Consider the following 18,103-nt stretch of genomic DNA (forward strand, 5'->3'; position numbering starts at 1 on the left):
TGAGGGCTCAATTGCCTGCTGATGGCATGTCCTTACATTTTTATTATATTTTGCAGAAAAAGGGACGTGAACTCATACTACATAAGTCAACAAATGTTTTTACTACTGGGAAGATGACCCACCCACCAAACATCCCCAAAGAACAAACCCCAGCTGGGACCTCAAATGCATCTTCAGTCTCTGTAAAACCTTCTGAAGAGAAGACTTCTGAAAGCAAAAAGACTTACAACAGCATCAGCAAGATTGATAAAATGTCCCGAATTGTATTCCCAGTCTTGTTTGGCACTTTCAACCTGGTTTACTGGGCAACATATTTGAATAGGGAGCCTGTGATTAAAGGAGCTGCCTCTCCAAAGTAAGCCACCACACTCCCAGACACCAAGGAAGCCATACTTCCAGCAAAATGGTACAAGGGAGAGGATGAGCTAAGAGGACTCTCCATATTTGGGCACTTTCAGGAAACTTTTGCATGTTTAATAATATGTACAAATAATATTGCCTTGATGTTTCTATATGTAACTTCAGATGTTTTGAAGATGTCTCATTGGTAAATAAAGCAAACAACTTTCTAGAAAAACAGAAGGCAATGACTCTGACACTCAGATGCTCAGTATCTCAACATCGATAGTTTACAACAAGATAAGTATATTTTTAACTGTTCCAAGTGTTACCTAACAATGTTTTTTATACTTCGAATGTCATTTCATACAAGTTTTCCCAACAGATAAATATTTTAGGAAATGCTCCATGATTGTTACTTGACCAACTATTGCAAGAGACAAAGATCACAGAGAGCACATTTTTCATTAAAAGGGAAACAGTGGACATTTATGTCCAAAAATCAATTGCCTTTGATAATTCTTACTATTCTGAAATTTGAAAAAGTACTGCATGATCTGATATTATGAAATAGAATAGGCAAACATTTATGCAGAGAAATTTAATAACAGAAATATATAGTATACTAGATTAGCCTACCAAATATTTCCCCAAGGAAAATTTCTAAGCAGTTAGGCTTAAAAATTCTTTTTTTTTTCGTGTGTTGTGGGGAGGGAAGAAATTTATTTCCCACCCCACTTTAACCCCTCCACTAACTGAACAATGATCAAGAAAGAAAAGGAGATATTAAAACAAAAAGAGGTTTGATGACATTCTTGGCCTTGACCCACATGTTCACAGTCTCCAGAATATTGACCACCCGCTGCCATCAGCTTGTAGTGCTTCAGTGGTGAGAAATTGTAACTTGAGTTATTTTCCATTATACTTCCTTGTATGTATTTCATGATTGACTTACTGCTGTTAGCTTTTGTATATGAATCTTCAATGTTCATTAAAAAATAATAAATGAACTGATCTTTTGGGCATACATCCTTTTTTTAAAAAAAAAAGAACCTCACATTTAAGTGAACTAATTTCCTTAAAACAATGTACAAGAAACCTATCATGAAATTACTTAGGGAAAAAAATAAAAGAAACTAAAACTTACCACTACCCCCTGCTCCAACCTAATTCTGTGGAGTAGGACTTGGAGAGAAAACTTGAGTAGACCATAGTGAGGGCACATAGGTACAGCCAGATAGTCTCTCCTGTTACATCTCAGTGATGCAGTGCCCCTTAGGCCTCTATTTGATGGAGGCTTCCTGCAGCGTGTTTCCATTGTGTTTTCTGTGGGTCTAGTGACTGCTGGTCTTAGCTCTGCACTTTCCTTTAGCAGTCTGTGAACACTCAGCAGAGTACTACAATTGGACCTTCTCCTTACTGTGTGAATAAGTATCAACAGGCATGCCCCTTCCATGGCTTACTTGGAATTCCAGATTCTTAAAAATGGAGTTATGACTACTAACCAACAATATAAAAGCAGGCCTGTCTAAATGGATCACATGCCCTGGTTCTTTAAATATGCAAATATTCCATCACCTCATGGATAACTGGTTTTAGGATTTCACAAATAATATGCTAACAGAAAGGATGCTTTTCAGTGCTCCCATAAAAAGCATTTCCCTATTACAAGTGATGATTTTTTTTTAGGATAGTGTGTGTGCTTTCTATTACATTACAACATAAAAGTCACAAAAACAGAAAACCTGAAGCTCAATATGAAGTTCCTGTTTTCATTTGTCATTGTTATATTTCTCTTACATGTTCTTTAACTGCAGTTTTGTAAAGCAGTTTGGAGAAAAGATACTGTAAGTTACAACCAAATGTACATCTTGACTATTTCAGTCCTGATGGGATGGGATGTCTTCCTTATCAAGTTGTGATTTTTTTTACATGTTCTAACTTTTATTACAGAAAACCCTTGCTGAGCTTCAGTTTAGAATTATGCTTCCTGTATTACATGCTGCTGAAAATTTAAACTGTTAAACATTTAGTGAAAAAGAGCATATTCCTTTTCAGGTCTCTGATTTTGTATTGCAGATATTTCAGGGTTTGTTATTTTTAATTAGAACATAATAAAGAATAAGCTTGGGGAAAATGATAACAGGGAAAGAAATAAAATTTTCAGAAAGTAATTATAAATTATAATGCCCTACTTTTAGAACGAGGGTATTCAAACATCCCTTTTGATATCGCCTCAAATAGAAGATATCAAGTCCATAATCAGAATTAATTCTGTACTTTCTTAGAAATCGACAGGTCCATCTCAGGAAAACCTTGGATAAACTTGTTTTGGTTTGCATTGAATAATTGGGTTTAAATGCTTTGGAGAAACTAAAATAGTACTGCAAATGCTCTCTGTCAAAGATTTGTAGGGATATTATAAATCTTCTCATCTATTTGTCATGTTATTGACTTAGATATAGTGCTGAGTGCTGTATGTCTCTCATGGGACATGTTATGTGAAGTAGGTTCATTAAATTGGAAATCTCTGCTTTATAAATTGGGATACTGTAACCCAAGGAGGAAAATGAATGGGCTCAAAATTGTATCAGAAATTAGGAAAAAAAATGGAGGTCTCAATTCCACTTCTGAGTTCCTAAGTCTCGGTTCATAACACCATGCAATTGCTTCTACAATGTTGCTGGTGTTGTGCAAAATTGTAACCTAAAATGAAAAATCTTGCTTCAAGACCTGTTTGAAAACTCTGTTAAGAGAGTGGTAGCATCTTGGAGGCACACTCCTATAAATCCCAGATTCCTGGGAGGCTGAGGTAGAAAGAGCATAAGTTTGAGGCCAGAATGAATACCTTAATGAGATCCTTGTCTCAAAAATTAAAATGGGCTGGAGCTAAGTGTACAAGTACCTGAATTCAATCCCGGTACTACATTTTAAAAAATGCCCCAAAAAATTTCTTTTAATACTGAAAACATGATGTTTAAATCTGTCCTTTCTTGGATAAAATTTGTGTTTCTGTGATCTTAGAAACAGATCTTGATGGAATGGTCATAAGTTTGGGTAACATTCCTCTACCCATCAGAGAGGGGGCGTGGGGGAAATGCACTGACTGAAGCCAAGTATTTTCTTGAGATTGCTCCTTCCAGAGAACTCATAAGAATGATTATGGTGGTTGAGTAAGGAATGATCTACCTCAAGTAGAAACCATAACTATATATGACACTGAGTCTTTAATCAACATTAGCCTTCATTGTAAGAACTAGCTTCACGTTAAAAAGAACCATTTCCTTGGAAAATTGGAAATGGCACAGTTTACTCTGTGAAAACAGTGTTTTAAATATTTAAAAATTAGTCTTAATGTCTTTTTTTTACAATAGTAGCACATCTGGGACAATCAATGCCCTGAGCAAACATGGTGAGTATTTGAATATGAATTAGTCTGATCATAGCAATTACTTACCAGGTTTGCAGGGATGAAAGGGAGAGCTTTTTGAAGTGTGCAAAAAGGTTCATTTCATCAAAGATTTGCATGATTATCTGTTTGTCATTGTCATTTTCAATAGTCTTATCAACCCTCAACTCAAAGGCTCTAGATAGCCTATTTTGAAGTAAGCATGGGGTCTTTATGGAAATTTGGCTTCAAAAAAAATTTTCTGGTCTGGGGAGGTAGCTTAGTGGTAGAATGCTTGCCTAGCATGTTCAAGGCACTGGTTATGATCCCCAGAACCACACACACACACACACACACACACACACACACACACACACACAAATTATCTTCAAAATTTCTGAAATAAAATTCTGAAGACATACTCAGGAAAAAACCTCTGAAGAAATAGGATTACATAGCTCTTTTGCATTCAAATTGAAAGGCAAAACCAAGTATCAAACAGTATATATTGCAAAGTGATATCTTAGAAAGTAAAATTTGTAATGAGTTCTAACTGATCTCATACAGAATATACTAATTCTACATTCTTCATGTTGTTGCCACCATCTCTTTAGCAGCTCACTGTTAAGTGTTCAGTGAAGATGGACAGACTAAAGGAATGAATACTGTAAAGTGGGTAGACTTAAGTTGATGAAACTCCTTCATGTAGGGATTTCCATAGTGGTCATATCCTATGCAAGGAAATTTTTTTCTTATGAGTTGCAAAATGGAAATTTCATATATTTTATAAACTTAACTATTGTTGACCTAAAAATTCTGGCAATACAATACCATGTGGTGACAACTGTCTGGATTTGAATAATGGTGTGATCCTTTATGTGGGGTGGCCATGTAAATTTATCATCTAGATGTGAGACTTTTGTAATTGTGAACTGAGGTTCTTAGTAGTCCTCTCCCTGTCAAAAGTTTTAAAAACTGGAAAAATAATCCAAAGCAGTCATTTCAGAACTCTTAAAATATGACAAATAACATACAACAAATTATAAAATTATAAATGTAAAATTACAATTCTGAATTTTAAGTGTTTGGTGAAAATAACTACCAAATTATTTTACTCACACCTCCTGACCTTGATATGGTACCATGAAGACCAGCAATCTTGGTTCCACCAGAGGGAGCTGATTTAATTTGGAATTCTATAAAAAGTTTCATTCCCAGAGACTTGCCACTGTTTGTCATGACTTGGAGCTCTATGGAATTATCTTATTCCCAAGGCATTGTTGAGTACAACAGCATCAATTAGAGGAGGTCGATACAGCTTCCCAAGGCAGTGATACAAGTTGGGGCAAAAAAGAAGTCAACCATAATGGTAAAAGAAATATCTAGGGAATCAGATCTAGTCCATAGAGGCTATCAAAACTTCTGACATGCTCCTGAGAATCTGCAAGCCTGTGTGCATGTACACTGATATGTGTACAGTCAAGAAAGTGTCCAAAAAAGTGCTGATTATCTGAACTTCGAAGATATGCTACAAACCACATATTGATTCTCATAACAAAGTATGAGAAACTTGCTAACATAAAACACTCAAGGAAATACTGTGTCAAATCATTTGCCGAACCTTAATTTTTATATTAAGCTGACATGAAGTGAAGGTAATCTGTACAAAGCCAGAATAGAAAATAAAAATGAGAGTTAAAATTTAAAAGTACCTCAATACAGTGGAATGAAAATACTGTAGAATGGGTCCAGGAAAGTTACTGGAAAAAATAAGAAACAAGCCCTATGAAAAATACAGAAAAAAAGAAAGGAAGGAAGGAAGGAAGGAGGAAAAGTAGAGGGGATCAGCAATAAATATTCAGGGGGAGAATGATTAGATTTTAATCTTTTAAAATATATGTGTAGTGTGTCCAGTTTACAGAAAATATTAGGAAACAGGCAAAGAAATAGATAAGTGTGACCTGTACGCAGAAATAAAACAATCAAAGGAAACTGGCCCTTTTGGTGTTGAGATGTTGGATTTAACATATATATATATATATATATATATATATATATATATATATATATATATATATAATCAGTTATCAGGGATACATTCAGAGAAGTAAAAGAAACTATGTTTAAAGTAGTAAAGAAAAGCACAATGAAAATTAATTAGCAAATGGAGAGAAGAGATCAAAATCAGTTTTTAAAAAGGACCCAATAGAAATTCTGAGGTTAGAAAGTATAATAACTAAAATGAAAAATTGACTAGAGAGTCTCAGATTTGAGCAGGGAGAATAAAGAGGTAGCAAACTTGAAAATAAGTTGATAGGTATTACTCAATCTGAGAAACAGAAATTAGAGAAGAATGGAAAAATAAATCAACAGCATAAAAGACTGATGTAACACTATCACATAAACCAGCAGTATATAGTTAGAGTCCTAGAAGACAAGAAATGAGATAAAGGGAAATAAAACTTTAAATAAAAATAAGGCCAAAAAATAGAAAATCATAGATAAAGAAAATGAAAGACCTTTAGAAAATGAGTAGCAAAATGGCTGTTATAAACTCAACCATATAAATGACAGAGATTGTTACACTGAATTAAAAAGGGGGGGCGGAATTAACTATCTGCTTGCTGTCAATAAGAGACACATTTTTAACTTCAAAGACATGAATAGGTTTAGGTCGAAAGACTAAAAAGATATAGCACGAAGACAGTAACCCCAAGAGTTCTAGAATGGTTACACCAATATAAGAAAAAAATAACTTTAGTACACAAAAATACTACTAGAGACAAAGAGGAACATTTAAAAATGATTAAACCATTCATATATCTGAAAACATAACAATTAAAAACAGATATGCAGTCCCAAGATCTCAATGCTGCTCCTACTTGCAGAGAGATCACCAGGAATATGCTCATAAGGACAAAGGTGCCAAAAACCTTTCACTGGAGAAAAGATAGCCTATTCAACAAATGGTGCTGGCAAAACTGGAAATACACATGTAGCAAAATAAAATTAAATCTCTCTCACCCTGCTTAAAAATCAACTCAAAGTGGATCAAAGACTTAGGTCAGAGATTACATATATTTACTATCTTTCCTATCCCCACATCCTCATACCTCCCCTCCCATCACTTCCCTCTACCTAATCTAAGGTAATGCTATTCTTCCCTAGTGCCCCCCAACCTTATTGTGAATTAGCATTCACATATTAGATAAAACATTCAGCTTTTGGTTTTGTGGGATTGGCTTATTTCACTTATCATGATATTCTCCAACTTCTACCATTTACTGGCATATGCCATATTTCATTCTTTTTAAAGCTGAGTAATATTCCATCAAGTATATATACCACATTTTCTTTACCATTCATCTGTTGAGGGACACCTAGGTTGATTCCATAGTCTAACTATTGTTAACTGAGCTGCTATAAACATTAATGTGGCTGCATCACTATAGTATGCTGAGTTTTAAGTCCTTTGGGTATAAACCAAGGAGTGGGATAGCTGGGTCAAAGGGTGGTTCCATTCCCAATTTTCTGAGGAATCTCCATACTGCTTTCCATTGTGGTTGCACCAATTTGCAGTCCCACCAGCAATGTATGAGTGTACCTTTTTCACCACTTGCTTGCCGACATTTATTGTTGTCCTTATTCTTGGTGATTGCCATTCTAACAGGTGTGAGATGAAATCAGAGTAGTTTTGATTTACATTTCTCTAACTGCTAGAGATGTTGAACACTTTTTCATATATTTGTTGATCAACTGTATTTCTTCTTCTGTGAAGTGTCTGTTCAACTTCTTAGCCCATTTATTGATTGGGTCATTTGTTTTCTTCTTTTTATTTTTTTGGTGTTAAGTTTTTTGAGTTCTTTAGATAACGTACAGTTTAATGCTTTATCAGAGGTGCATGTGATCAAGATTTTTTCCCAATCTGTAGGCTCTCTCCTCATGTGAACCCATTCTTCTTCCTGATTCCTGGGCATTGTCTGTGCGAGGAAGCACATTCTGTTTTGTGACCCTCCTAACTTGCTGCTTGAATTAATAGCACACTCCATATGTGTGATAATTCATCCTTTTATATTCACCCGGAGCAAAACTAGAGAAGCAGAATCAGTAGGAGACATATGGATATAGACGATGGATACAGATATGTAATTGCTTCCCTAATGTGAGGGCTGGCTAAGCAAGTCCAAAGCCTGTCATCAGGGAAGTCATCAGGAAGAGATGATCAGGAGCTGGCTGGAACACACATTCTCTCTCGCCTCATTCTTGCTTTTAAGTTTTTCCAATTGATTAAATTAGGTCTACTGAGGATAATCTTTCCAATTTAAAGTCACCAGATCAGAGAATTTAATTATGTCTGCAAAAATCCCTTCATGACATAATTAAATTTGATGAAGTAATTGTGGACTGTAGCCTAGCCATTTGACATATAAAAATGCCACTATAGTTCACCCCTTGTCAATGTGACACCATACGTATCTCCTTAAACTATACTTTGTCTCCAAATAAAGACCATAACAAAGTCATATTTCTACTTAACATGATGCAACTAACCTAAATACAACAAAAAATATGCTAACATTTCCCCCATTCTGGGAATGCAGATTTGGGGTGATATGCGTTCTTATACCTTGCTGTCTGGTAACTTAAATAGTGAGATGTAAAATGACTATCATCAGCACATTTTATATCAGAGGATAGTAGAGGGAAGAAAACAAAAATACTTGTAGGACCTGCTGGGAGGGTGATGCTCAGGACTGCCCTCCAGAGTGCTTCACTCTGAGTGCTGTCTTTCTGGTTGGTTCTTGCAAGACTCAGCCTTAAGCATTGTTTAGGAGACCAGAGCAAAAGTCCTTCTTTTGATTTCCAGGGTGACCCACAGCTGAATAGGAGGAGTGATGGGGTGACCGTTACAAAGCCTGGAAAATCACTTGCCATCCCAGAATATGGTTTTCTTTCATTTTTACCCAATTTCCTCAAGATATCCTGGAAACTGACAGGGTGACAGGGAAGAAGTCTTGCAGAGACCTGAGGAGGAGGATGTTCATTTTCCTGCTGGCTGCTCTTCCCCACAAAGGTCAGTGCAGGAAGCAATCAATTAAGCTGTAAGGGGCATTTGCAAATTAATCCCCATTTGTCTTGGCATGTCTAAAGATAATGTACCCCAGAATAGAACAGAATAGAAAAAAAAATAATGAGAGAATAAGAGGCCAGCTCACCAGGAAAATGCAGCAGACTGGAAGGATCCTAGTAAGCCAGTGTGTGGTTCCTCGGGCACATGGATGCATGTGGGCCTGTTATCACTAATTGTCTTTAAAATAAAGACCTCATGAAACAGAGAGATGCTAGGCCAACTGGAACCAGACAGAAGATGAAGCATCCACCAAACACATCTGCAGCACAGTGCCTGCCTTCTGAGGCTTGAGAGGCAGGAGCAGGCTGCAGACTGCACCTCTCCAGCAGATGCTGTTCCACCAACTTCAAGCCACTGTCTTGCAAAGACTGCCCACTGATTGGCCTCAATGGATGGCCTAGTCCGGAAAGTTGAAAAGGAAGATACACAAGACAGTGGAATTTTGGCAGAATTACAGAACCTAAACTCATAGGCCTATTTATGGGCTACCCAGAGGGAGGCCTCAGGTTGAGGCAGGTCACCTGAGCTCTCTAAAACCAGTTTCTCCATTTTTCAATAAGGAAGATGTATTAGCTTTCTGTGGTTGCCATAATAAAATACCACATATTTGATGGCTAAGAGTAATAGAAGCTTTTTTCTCCCTCATAGTTATGAGACTAGGTCCTCCATTAAGTTGTTGGCAAGGCCATACTTGTCCAAAAGCCTCTAGGGCAAGACTGTCCCTGTCTTTTCCCAGATTCTGGTGACTGTTGGCATTTCTTGACTGACAGACACATCACTCCAAGCTCTACAGTCACATTCTCCTTTCCTATGGGCTTCAGATCTTTATAAGCATACTTGCCATTGGATTTAGGGCCCACACATAATCCAGGATGATCTAAAGATGGTTAATTCAATCCCATCATCAAAGGCCCTTCCATATATTCATTAGCACCCCAAGTTTCTAGCACACCCAGGATTTCCTAGCACACCCAGGATTTAAGGTAGGTATTTTTGGCCTCTGGCAAAGGATTGGGTAAGAAGATCTGTAAGACATAGCATAGGGACACATAAAACTGTACATGCTGAGCAAACACTAAGAGCACTTCCACTCTATGAGTCTCATTTCCTGAATAAAGGCACTAGCACCTAGTAGAACAGGTACATATGCATCTGGGCCACAGTTCCCATCATCAGGACCTTCATACTATGGTTACTATCATGGAATCTCTCACACTTTCCAAGATCTGATGAGAAACTTGTAATTCAAGCACAAATATCATCCCCACTGAGAAGGCAACATAGCACTTCTACAGCACATTTAATTTTCCTCAAAAATATGACTTGGAGATCCACTGACTAATAAAGCTCACATTTCCTTATTATGTGACTTTTAAAAAACTGTTCAAATTATACGACTTTGACTATTTTTCTAGCTTACTTCCTTTGTTTTTGGATTATTTCACTTATTCGATCTAATGAATTATTCAGAGGACAGAACGGATTTCTTATGCAGACACCACGAAAACGTTCTCTGCTGGCTGCCCAAAGCTTTCTGTTCCTGGGGACTGCCTTCATTTTTGTGCTTGAATGAGGATGCATTAAATAACTTATTTCTTTCATGAGCCAGCATTGAATGCCTATGATGTGGTAGACATTGCCTTTGATGCTCGGCTGCAAAATAAACAAGATTCCAATTTTTTTCCCTGTTGATGCATCCTTCAATGTAGAGCCTGTGCACTTAAGAATTTGCAAGTAAAATGATTTTTACAAGTTTTTATAGCCTTTAAAATTGACACAAACCTATCCCACTACAAGAGATGATTTGCTCAAAAAAGATAAACTTATTTGTAAAATAATTTTCATATAACCTGAAGTATCAATAGTTAGTTACACACTCCAAACAAATGAGAAAAAAATAACTGATAGTTAAGCAAATTGTTTAAAAAATGTTTTAAAAATAATGTTCATATTTCACTTGAAGTTGATCATTTCAGACTCATACACTGGTATATAGCAAAAATTTTCTTCTACCTCGACTTGAATATAAGTTGTGAGATGTGACTATGATTATCACTTAAAACTGATTGAGGGGGGCAAATATTCACTCCTTCAAACACAACAGCTTTATCAGGTGCTTTGGAATAAAGCCTCAGTGTGAAATTCTCTACAAAACAACCCCAGTTCTTTTCAGCTTCACCTCCTTGTACTCAGTTTCTACCTGTTCCCTCCCAATTACTACACACACACACACACACTTGAATGTGTTACACTAAATTCTAAATTGGAACCCCAGCTACACAAGATACTAAACAATATGAACTTTAATTTTTCTTATCTATGAGATAAAAATAATAATGGTTGTTCCAAATTTTGTCATAGAAAGTAAATGCCAATGTAAATGGTCACACATAGTAGGTTATCAATAAAGGTTCCAATAAACTTAAAAACAAGAATCATATGATCAGATCAATAGATGCAGAAAAAGCATTTCACAAAATACAGCACCCTTTCATGTTTAAAACACTAGGAAAACTAGGGATAGTAGGAACATATCTCAATATTGTAAAAGCTATATATGCTTAACCCAAGGCCATCATCATTCTAAATGGAGAAAAAACTGGAACAAGACAAGGATGTCCTCCTTCACCTCTTCTATTCTACATCATCCTTGAAACTCTAACCAGAACAATTAGAAAAAAGAAATTAAAATTAAAGGGATACAAATAGGTAAAGAGGAGCTCAAACTATCACTATTTGCTGATAACATAATTCTATATGTAAAAGAGCCAAAAAAATTTTCACCAGAAAACTTCTAGAACAAATTAATTCAGCAAAGTAGCAAGATATAAAATCAACACCCATAAATCGAACACATTCCTATATATCAGTGATGAATCCACTGAAAGAGAAATTGGAAAACGACTCCATTCACAATAGCCTCAAGAAAAATAAAATACCTGGGAATCAATCTAACAAAAGAAGTGAAAGACCTCTATAATGAAAACTACAGAACACTAAAGATAGAAATTGAAGAAAACCTTAGAAGATGGAAAGATCTGCTCCTGGATAGGCAGAATTATGATTGTCAAAATGACCATACTAACAAAAGCATTATACATATTTAATGTATTTCCTATTAAGATCCAATGACATTCTTCATAGAAATAGAAAAAACAATTATGAAGTTTATTTGGAAAAATAAGACACCAGAATAGCTAAAGCAATCCTTAGCAAGGAAAGTGAAGCAGGAGGCATCACAATACCAGACCTTAAACTATACTAAAGAGCTACAGTAACAAAAATGGCATTATATTGGCACAAAATAGACTTGTAAACCAATAGTACAGAATACAGAACACAGAGACAAACCCACATAAATACAGTTATCCCATACTAGACAAGGGTGCCAAAAACATTCACTGGAGAAAATATAGCCTATTAACAAATGGTGCTAGCAAAACTGGAAATACACAGGTAGTAAAATGAAATTAAACCTCTATCTTTCACCCCGCACAAAAATCAACTCAAAGTGGATCAAATACTTAGGTACCAGAACAGAGATTCTATGCCTAGTAGAAGAAAAAATAGGCCCAAATCTTCACTTCTAGAGACACAGATGTGAACTAAAAATGTAAATGACTGCAATACAAAAGCTCATTAAGAATTCTCAAACACAGTAGGATCTGACTTCCTTAAAAAGACTATAAAGTGCAAGAAGTAACATCAAGAATCAATAAATGGGATGGATTTAAATTAAAAAGCTTCTTCTTAGGAAAGGAAACATTCAATAATGTGAGGAGAGAGCCTACAGACTGGGAAAATATCTTTACCACTTGCATTTCCGATAAAACATTAATCTCTAGGATATATAAAGAACTCAAAAAACTTAACACCAAAAAAAAAAAAAACAACAATCAATAAATGGGCTAAGGAATTGAACAGACACTTCGTAGAAGAAGAAATACAATTGAGCAACAAATATATGAAAAAAAGTATTCAACACCTCTAGCAATCAGAGAAATGTAAATCAAAACTACTCTCAGATTTCATCTTACTCCTGTCAGAATGGCAATCATCAAGAATATAGGCAACAATAAATGTTGACAAGGATGTGGTGAAAAAGGTACACTCATTTATTGCTGGTGGTACTTAAAATTGGTACAATGACTATGGAAAGTAGTATGGATATTTCTCAGAAAATTGGAATGGAACCACCCTTTGACCCAGCTATCCCACTCCTTGGTTTATACCCAAAGGACTTAAAATTAGCATACTATAGTTATTGCAGCCACATCAATGTTTATAGCAGCTAGACTATGAAATCAACCTAGGTGTCCCTCAATAGATGAATGGTAATGAAAATGTGGTATATATACTCAGTGGAATATTACTTAGATTTAAAGAAGAGTGAAATGGAGCATTTGCCAGTAAATGGGTGGAGCTGGAGAATATCATGCTAAGGGAAATAAGCCAATCCCCACAAAACCAAAGGCTGAATGTTTTCTCTAATATGCAGATGCTAATTCATAATAAGGCCGGGAGAGGCACTAGGGAAGAATAGCATTACCTTAGATTAGGTAGAGGGAAGTGATGGGAGGGGAGGTGCAGGGATGTGGGTATAGGAAAGATAGTCGAACGAAACAGACATTATTACTACTGTATGTATATATTTAACTGCATGACCAATATGATTCTTCAACATGTACACTCAGAAAAATTAGAAATTATATCCCAAACTATGTATGATTTATCAAAGTATATGAATGCATTCTACTGTTATGTATAACTAACTAAAACAAATTAAAAATTTTAACAAATAATAAATAAGTAAAGGCTCCAGGCTGGCCAGAAGTTACATCCATCCACTTGCTGGTCTGCCTATCTTTTGTAGTCCTTTCCCTATAGTATGGGCAGGATATGAGACCTTTTTTTTTTTAAGCAGAAACATACATAGAGTAACAGAATACCACTGCAGTGACTGATTACAATGTTTGTCTTGCTGGGACACTCTTTCCCTTGGGGCCTCTGAGGACACAGCCTTTCTGAGAGGTCCAGGTAGCAGATACTGGCCAAGAAGCTATTGCCATAGCCTGAGAGGAGTCACATCAGGATATGTCACCTGGGTTTGTCAGTAGATCAGTTCTCAGTGGAGGCTTCAGATGAAACTCAGCCCTGGCTCTCACCTTGAACTCAGCCTTGCAGAGTACAGAACACAGCAGTGCTTGAACGGCCCTCAGATATTGAATTAATAAGCAGGTGTTTTCTTAAACTACCAAGCTGGTGCTAATATTATTAAACAGCAGCAATATACTAGTTTGCAAGGTGAGTTCCTTCAAATATAGCACAAAAGCAGAAATAAATGTTGAAGACAAAGGGAATCTAGGAATGTGGGACCTTTGGGGACAGTAAAATTAACTGCTTCTAGAGACACAGATGTGAACTAAAAATGTAAATGACTGCAATACAAAAGCTCATTAAGAATTCTCAAACACAATAACTAGAACTTTTTAAAAGATCAGGTGAGGTGACATCTTTAAATCAAGCTTCTGTTTTGAATGGCTTTCACAGCCACCACCTAGCAGAAGCACATTGTACCAGCTTATACCACATTGTACCAGCTCTAAGGAGGCTTGTTGCCAATGTCACCTCACTGGAGGTTGTGAAGGATCTCAGTCAAGACTTTGGATGAGGACAATCCCCTAGAAGCAGAGCTATATTGGGGGCTTTCTCTTTTTCAGGGCAGAGATACTTCATGTCTCATGAGGACAGATTCCTGAAGGTTGTGTGCATGTCTGTCCTTTCTTTTCCACAAAGTAGTTTTTAGAGATAAACTGTCTCTTCTGCCCCATGGCATATTGGATGGATGTGCTTGGAGTCATAAACTTCTAGGAATGAGTCACATCAGACTGGACAAATTCCCCAGCAGCTTGGGCCTTGAGCTGGAAGAAGTACTGAACAAGAATGTGATAATCAGTTTAGGAATGTTCTTGTGCTGTGTCTGATATTTGTTGGCCAGAAATGGAACTATTATAGTGATGGCCAAGGATTCATCAGAAGTTCATGTTTCTCAATCCACTGAGTATGGTTGTCCTTAGGAATTGACTTCTAAGACGGCCTTGCAGTTGGGTGAGTCCATTGGTGGAAGAGAGGTGTGGCTCTTGCCTGACCAAGAACACCCCTTGCAAATTCCACTTTTTCCCTTGTGGTGGCCTGGCATTGAAACAACACCAAGGAAAACATCAAAAGCCTCCTGCAATGTCAGTTGGTTGAACTGCTGCACCATTGATCTGTTGTTCACTAAAATGTGACTTCAGCAAGAAAGAGACTTCTGTTGTTTTTACCACTGTACACTTTTGGGTCTATTTATTACACCCTAATGAAAAGGATTCCCAAAGTCTGATGTTAAATGACATGAAAATGTCCTCTGAGAACAGTGATATTTGGGACTATTTTGAATGCCCTGCAGACTCCTAGAATAAGATGAATATGCAGGTGTTGGAAATGAGTTTCAAAGAATGAGGAGAGTGTTTCAGAGATACATGATAAAGATAAAGTTATCTACTTCATGATATTAAAAATTACAATGGGTCCAGACAGAGTAAAATTATTTTCACAGAATAAAAAAACAACTAATGTGTTTCCTTGCAGATCAGAGTTTTTAGATGGAAAAGGACTTAGGAAGATAGCACCCATCCTTCAGAGGCCTAGACAAGGAGAAGTAGAGAGCTTCCAAATAGCATAATGGAGAAGACTGCTATAACAGGTTCCTACTTCAAAAGGTAGGATGAGAAAACAACGAAGTATGAACTATGGTCCAGTTTTGTTTATGGCTTAAATGCTGTCCTGCTTTAGTAGGACATGACCCAATTTGTCATTCATACCCTGAGGCTGGGCAGTGGATAGAAGAATCAGTGAGGTTTTCACTTGCATGAATCTTACAGCCTGGGAGGAGGTGTCAAGACTGTTTTTCCTTATTCCCAAATCCATGAAAGAGTAAAGTCATTACTATTCACCAGAAAATTAGTATCAGAACTCCTGAGTAAAATGTACAAGCTCTAAGACACACTTTGAGAAGGTAGCATCTGAACAACTCAAACTCAGAGTAAATATTTATATCTAATTGCACACATGACATCTTTGACATCTCTGGAAAACAGGTCTTCAGCAAAATTAGAGTTCATATTGCCTTATTATGGAGACAGAAAAGTCCACTCCAACCGTTCTAAACCCAGAAGAGGATTAGAACTGCTGGCAGTGTTCTTGTGTTTGTCCTTCCCATAGCTTGCAGATTGTCCCAGTTAATGACGAGCAATACCATTTGGGGGCATGGCATTGAAAATCAGACTATTTTTCAAGCTAGAGTACCATATCAGGACTGTAAAATGGCTTCCCTAACTAGGAGCACTTGAGTTTGCCACATCACTGGTATATTCACCAGTGAAGACAGTAAGGCAGAGAGGAGGGAAGGACATCAGTCACTACAGAATTACCACAGTACCCTCTCAACCTCGCCTTGCTGTAGTTTGGGGCCACAGGACTAGATAAAAGGAAGAGAGGAGAAGGGGTAGGACTGATAAGAGTGTATAAATGTCCCACTTTGGTCTCCATGTGCAATACAATGCCACTAAACACCACTGAGTACTGGCATCTTTGGATCCTAAAGGTCACAATGACAATATCAACACAGTCACTACCAAGAAACTAGGGTTATGACATAAACACACAGGAGGCCTCTCACTCTAGGTTATCCCTGCTCCAAATGGTTGCCTAGGATACAAGGGAGCCCAGACTCTGATAAACAGCACATACACTGAATGCAAGATCAGACTTCTTTGAAGTTAGTCAGATGGAAGAATTACAATGCAGCAGCCAAGCAATTCTCTGGTGCTATGGAAGAGCCTTAGGTGGAAAAGTAACTTGCAGTTCTGTTTGCATTTGGAAAGTGGAGCTGGCTTAGCCAGTTGTGGGCAGCTAGGAGGGTCTATGTTAGAACACAATGAAGTCAAATGAGTAGTAGTTTCTAAAACACTCAGAATAAAATATGGCCATCCATCATTGAGACATTTACTTTAGTGATTTATTCCAAATAGTGTTAGTTATTAAATAAATACACCATGCCAGTTCTTTCCATGTCTGGCTTCCCAGATACCTCTAAAGTCACTGCTTACTTAAGGTCAAGCAGAAACAGATTCTGACATTTTCATTTATAGTCATGCCCTAATGGAGACATATTTTTAGAAATGCTTTGTTGGGTACATCTTCTCATTGTGTAAATATCTAAGCTGTTACTGAAGCTAAGAAGGGCTTCAATATCACCATGAGACCACATCCAGTCATATGTTGCATGTGACATATGTGGTACATGACTGAATACTCATGATAATAAACCTTAATATTTCATCAAATCCTTCACTTTAAACTCTAAAGTAAGAAAGGGCAAGGATGTTAACTGAATAAATGTTCTTCAGATTCTTGATATCAAGCATGATTCCATTTCCAAAGATGCAGGAGAAGAAATTTCATGAATGCAAAAAATATATTTAAAAACTCACTCATGTTATAGAATGAGTCTGATTGAGTAGAAGAAAGTATGACATGGAATGAGTTCTGAATGATAAAATAGTCACAAATGAACAGCAGGACATACCACTTGACAGTGTTCCAGAACAACCTGTGCTCTATACCAAATGCACATCTTACCAATGAAAAGCAATATTCCTAAATGATTTTCTGTCTCCTTTTTTATAACACTAAAAACAAAAGGAAAGTTCTGAGCTACATTCAGAGTGTTGCAAAATGCTTTGCTGTGCAGATAAGTGACATTAGTAAAAACTGTACACTTTCCTTTGGCTATGTTTTTAATATATTCCTCCAAAATATGTGTGTTGAAAACTTAATACCCCCAATTCATATGTTGACAGTATTTGAAGGTGGGACCTTTGAGAGGTAATTAGGGTTGGATTAGGTCATGAGAGTGGGATTCCCATGATAGCATTAGTGGATTTACAAGAAAAAGGAAGAGAGATCCAAGCTTGCATGCTTACTTTGTTTGACCACGAGATACCCTCTGCTATGTCATGATGCAGCAAGAAGGCCTTCATCTGATGCCATGCCATGCTCTTGGACTTCCCAGCTTCCAGACCAGGAGATAAATAAGTTTCTATTCTTTAAATTATCTGGTCTTAGTTATTTTTTCATAACAGTAGAAATAGAGAAAACTAAGACACCTTTCCTCACTTGGGGGATGAGTCCCATCCAGGGAT

The 18,103-nt window shown here is 36.8% G+C and overlaps 1 protein-coding gene across 1 annotated transcript in view; it reads left to right on the forward strand.

Annotated features, from left to right (window-relative positions):
- Positions 1-359, forward strand: part of LOC143409646 (gamma-aminobutyric acid receptor subunit alpha-5-like) — a 72,506-nt gene extending 72,147 nt beyond the window's left edge. Inside the window, exon 9 of the mRNA XM_076870070.1 lies at positions 57-359. Coding sequence (XP_076726185.1) covers positions 57-359 — 303 coding nt within the window. The remainder of the gene's footprint in view (positions 1-56) is intronic.
- The last annotated feature ends 17,744 nt before the right edge of the window (positions 360-18,103 follow it).

Source organism: Callospermophilus lateralis, chromosome 11, assembly GCF_048772815.1.
Source record: "Callospermophilus lateralis isolate mCalLat2 chromosome 11, mCalLat2.hap1, whole genome shotgun sequence".
Taxonomy (NCBI): Eukaryota; Metazoa; Chordata; class Mammalia; order Rodentia; family Sciuridae; genus Callospermophilus; species Callospermophilus lateralis.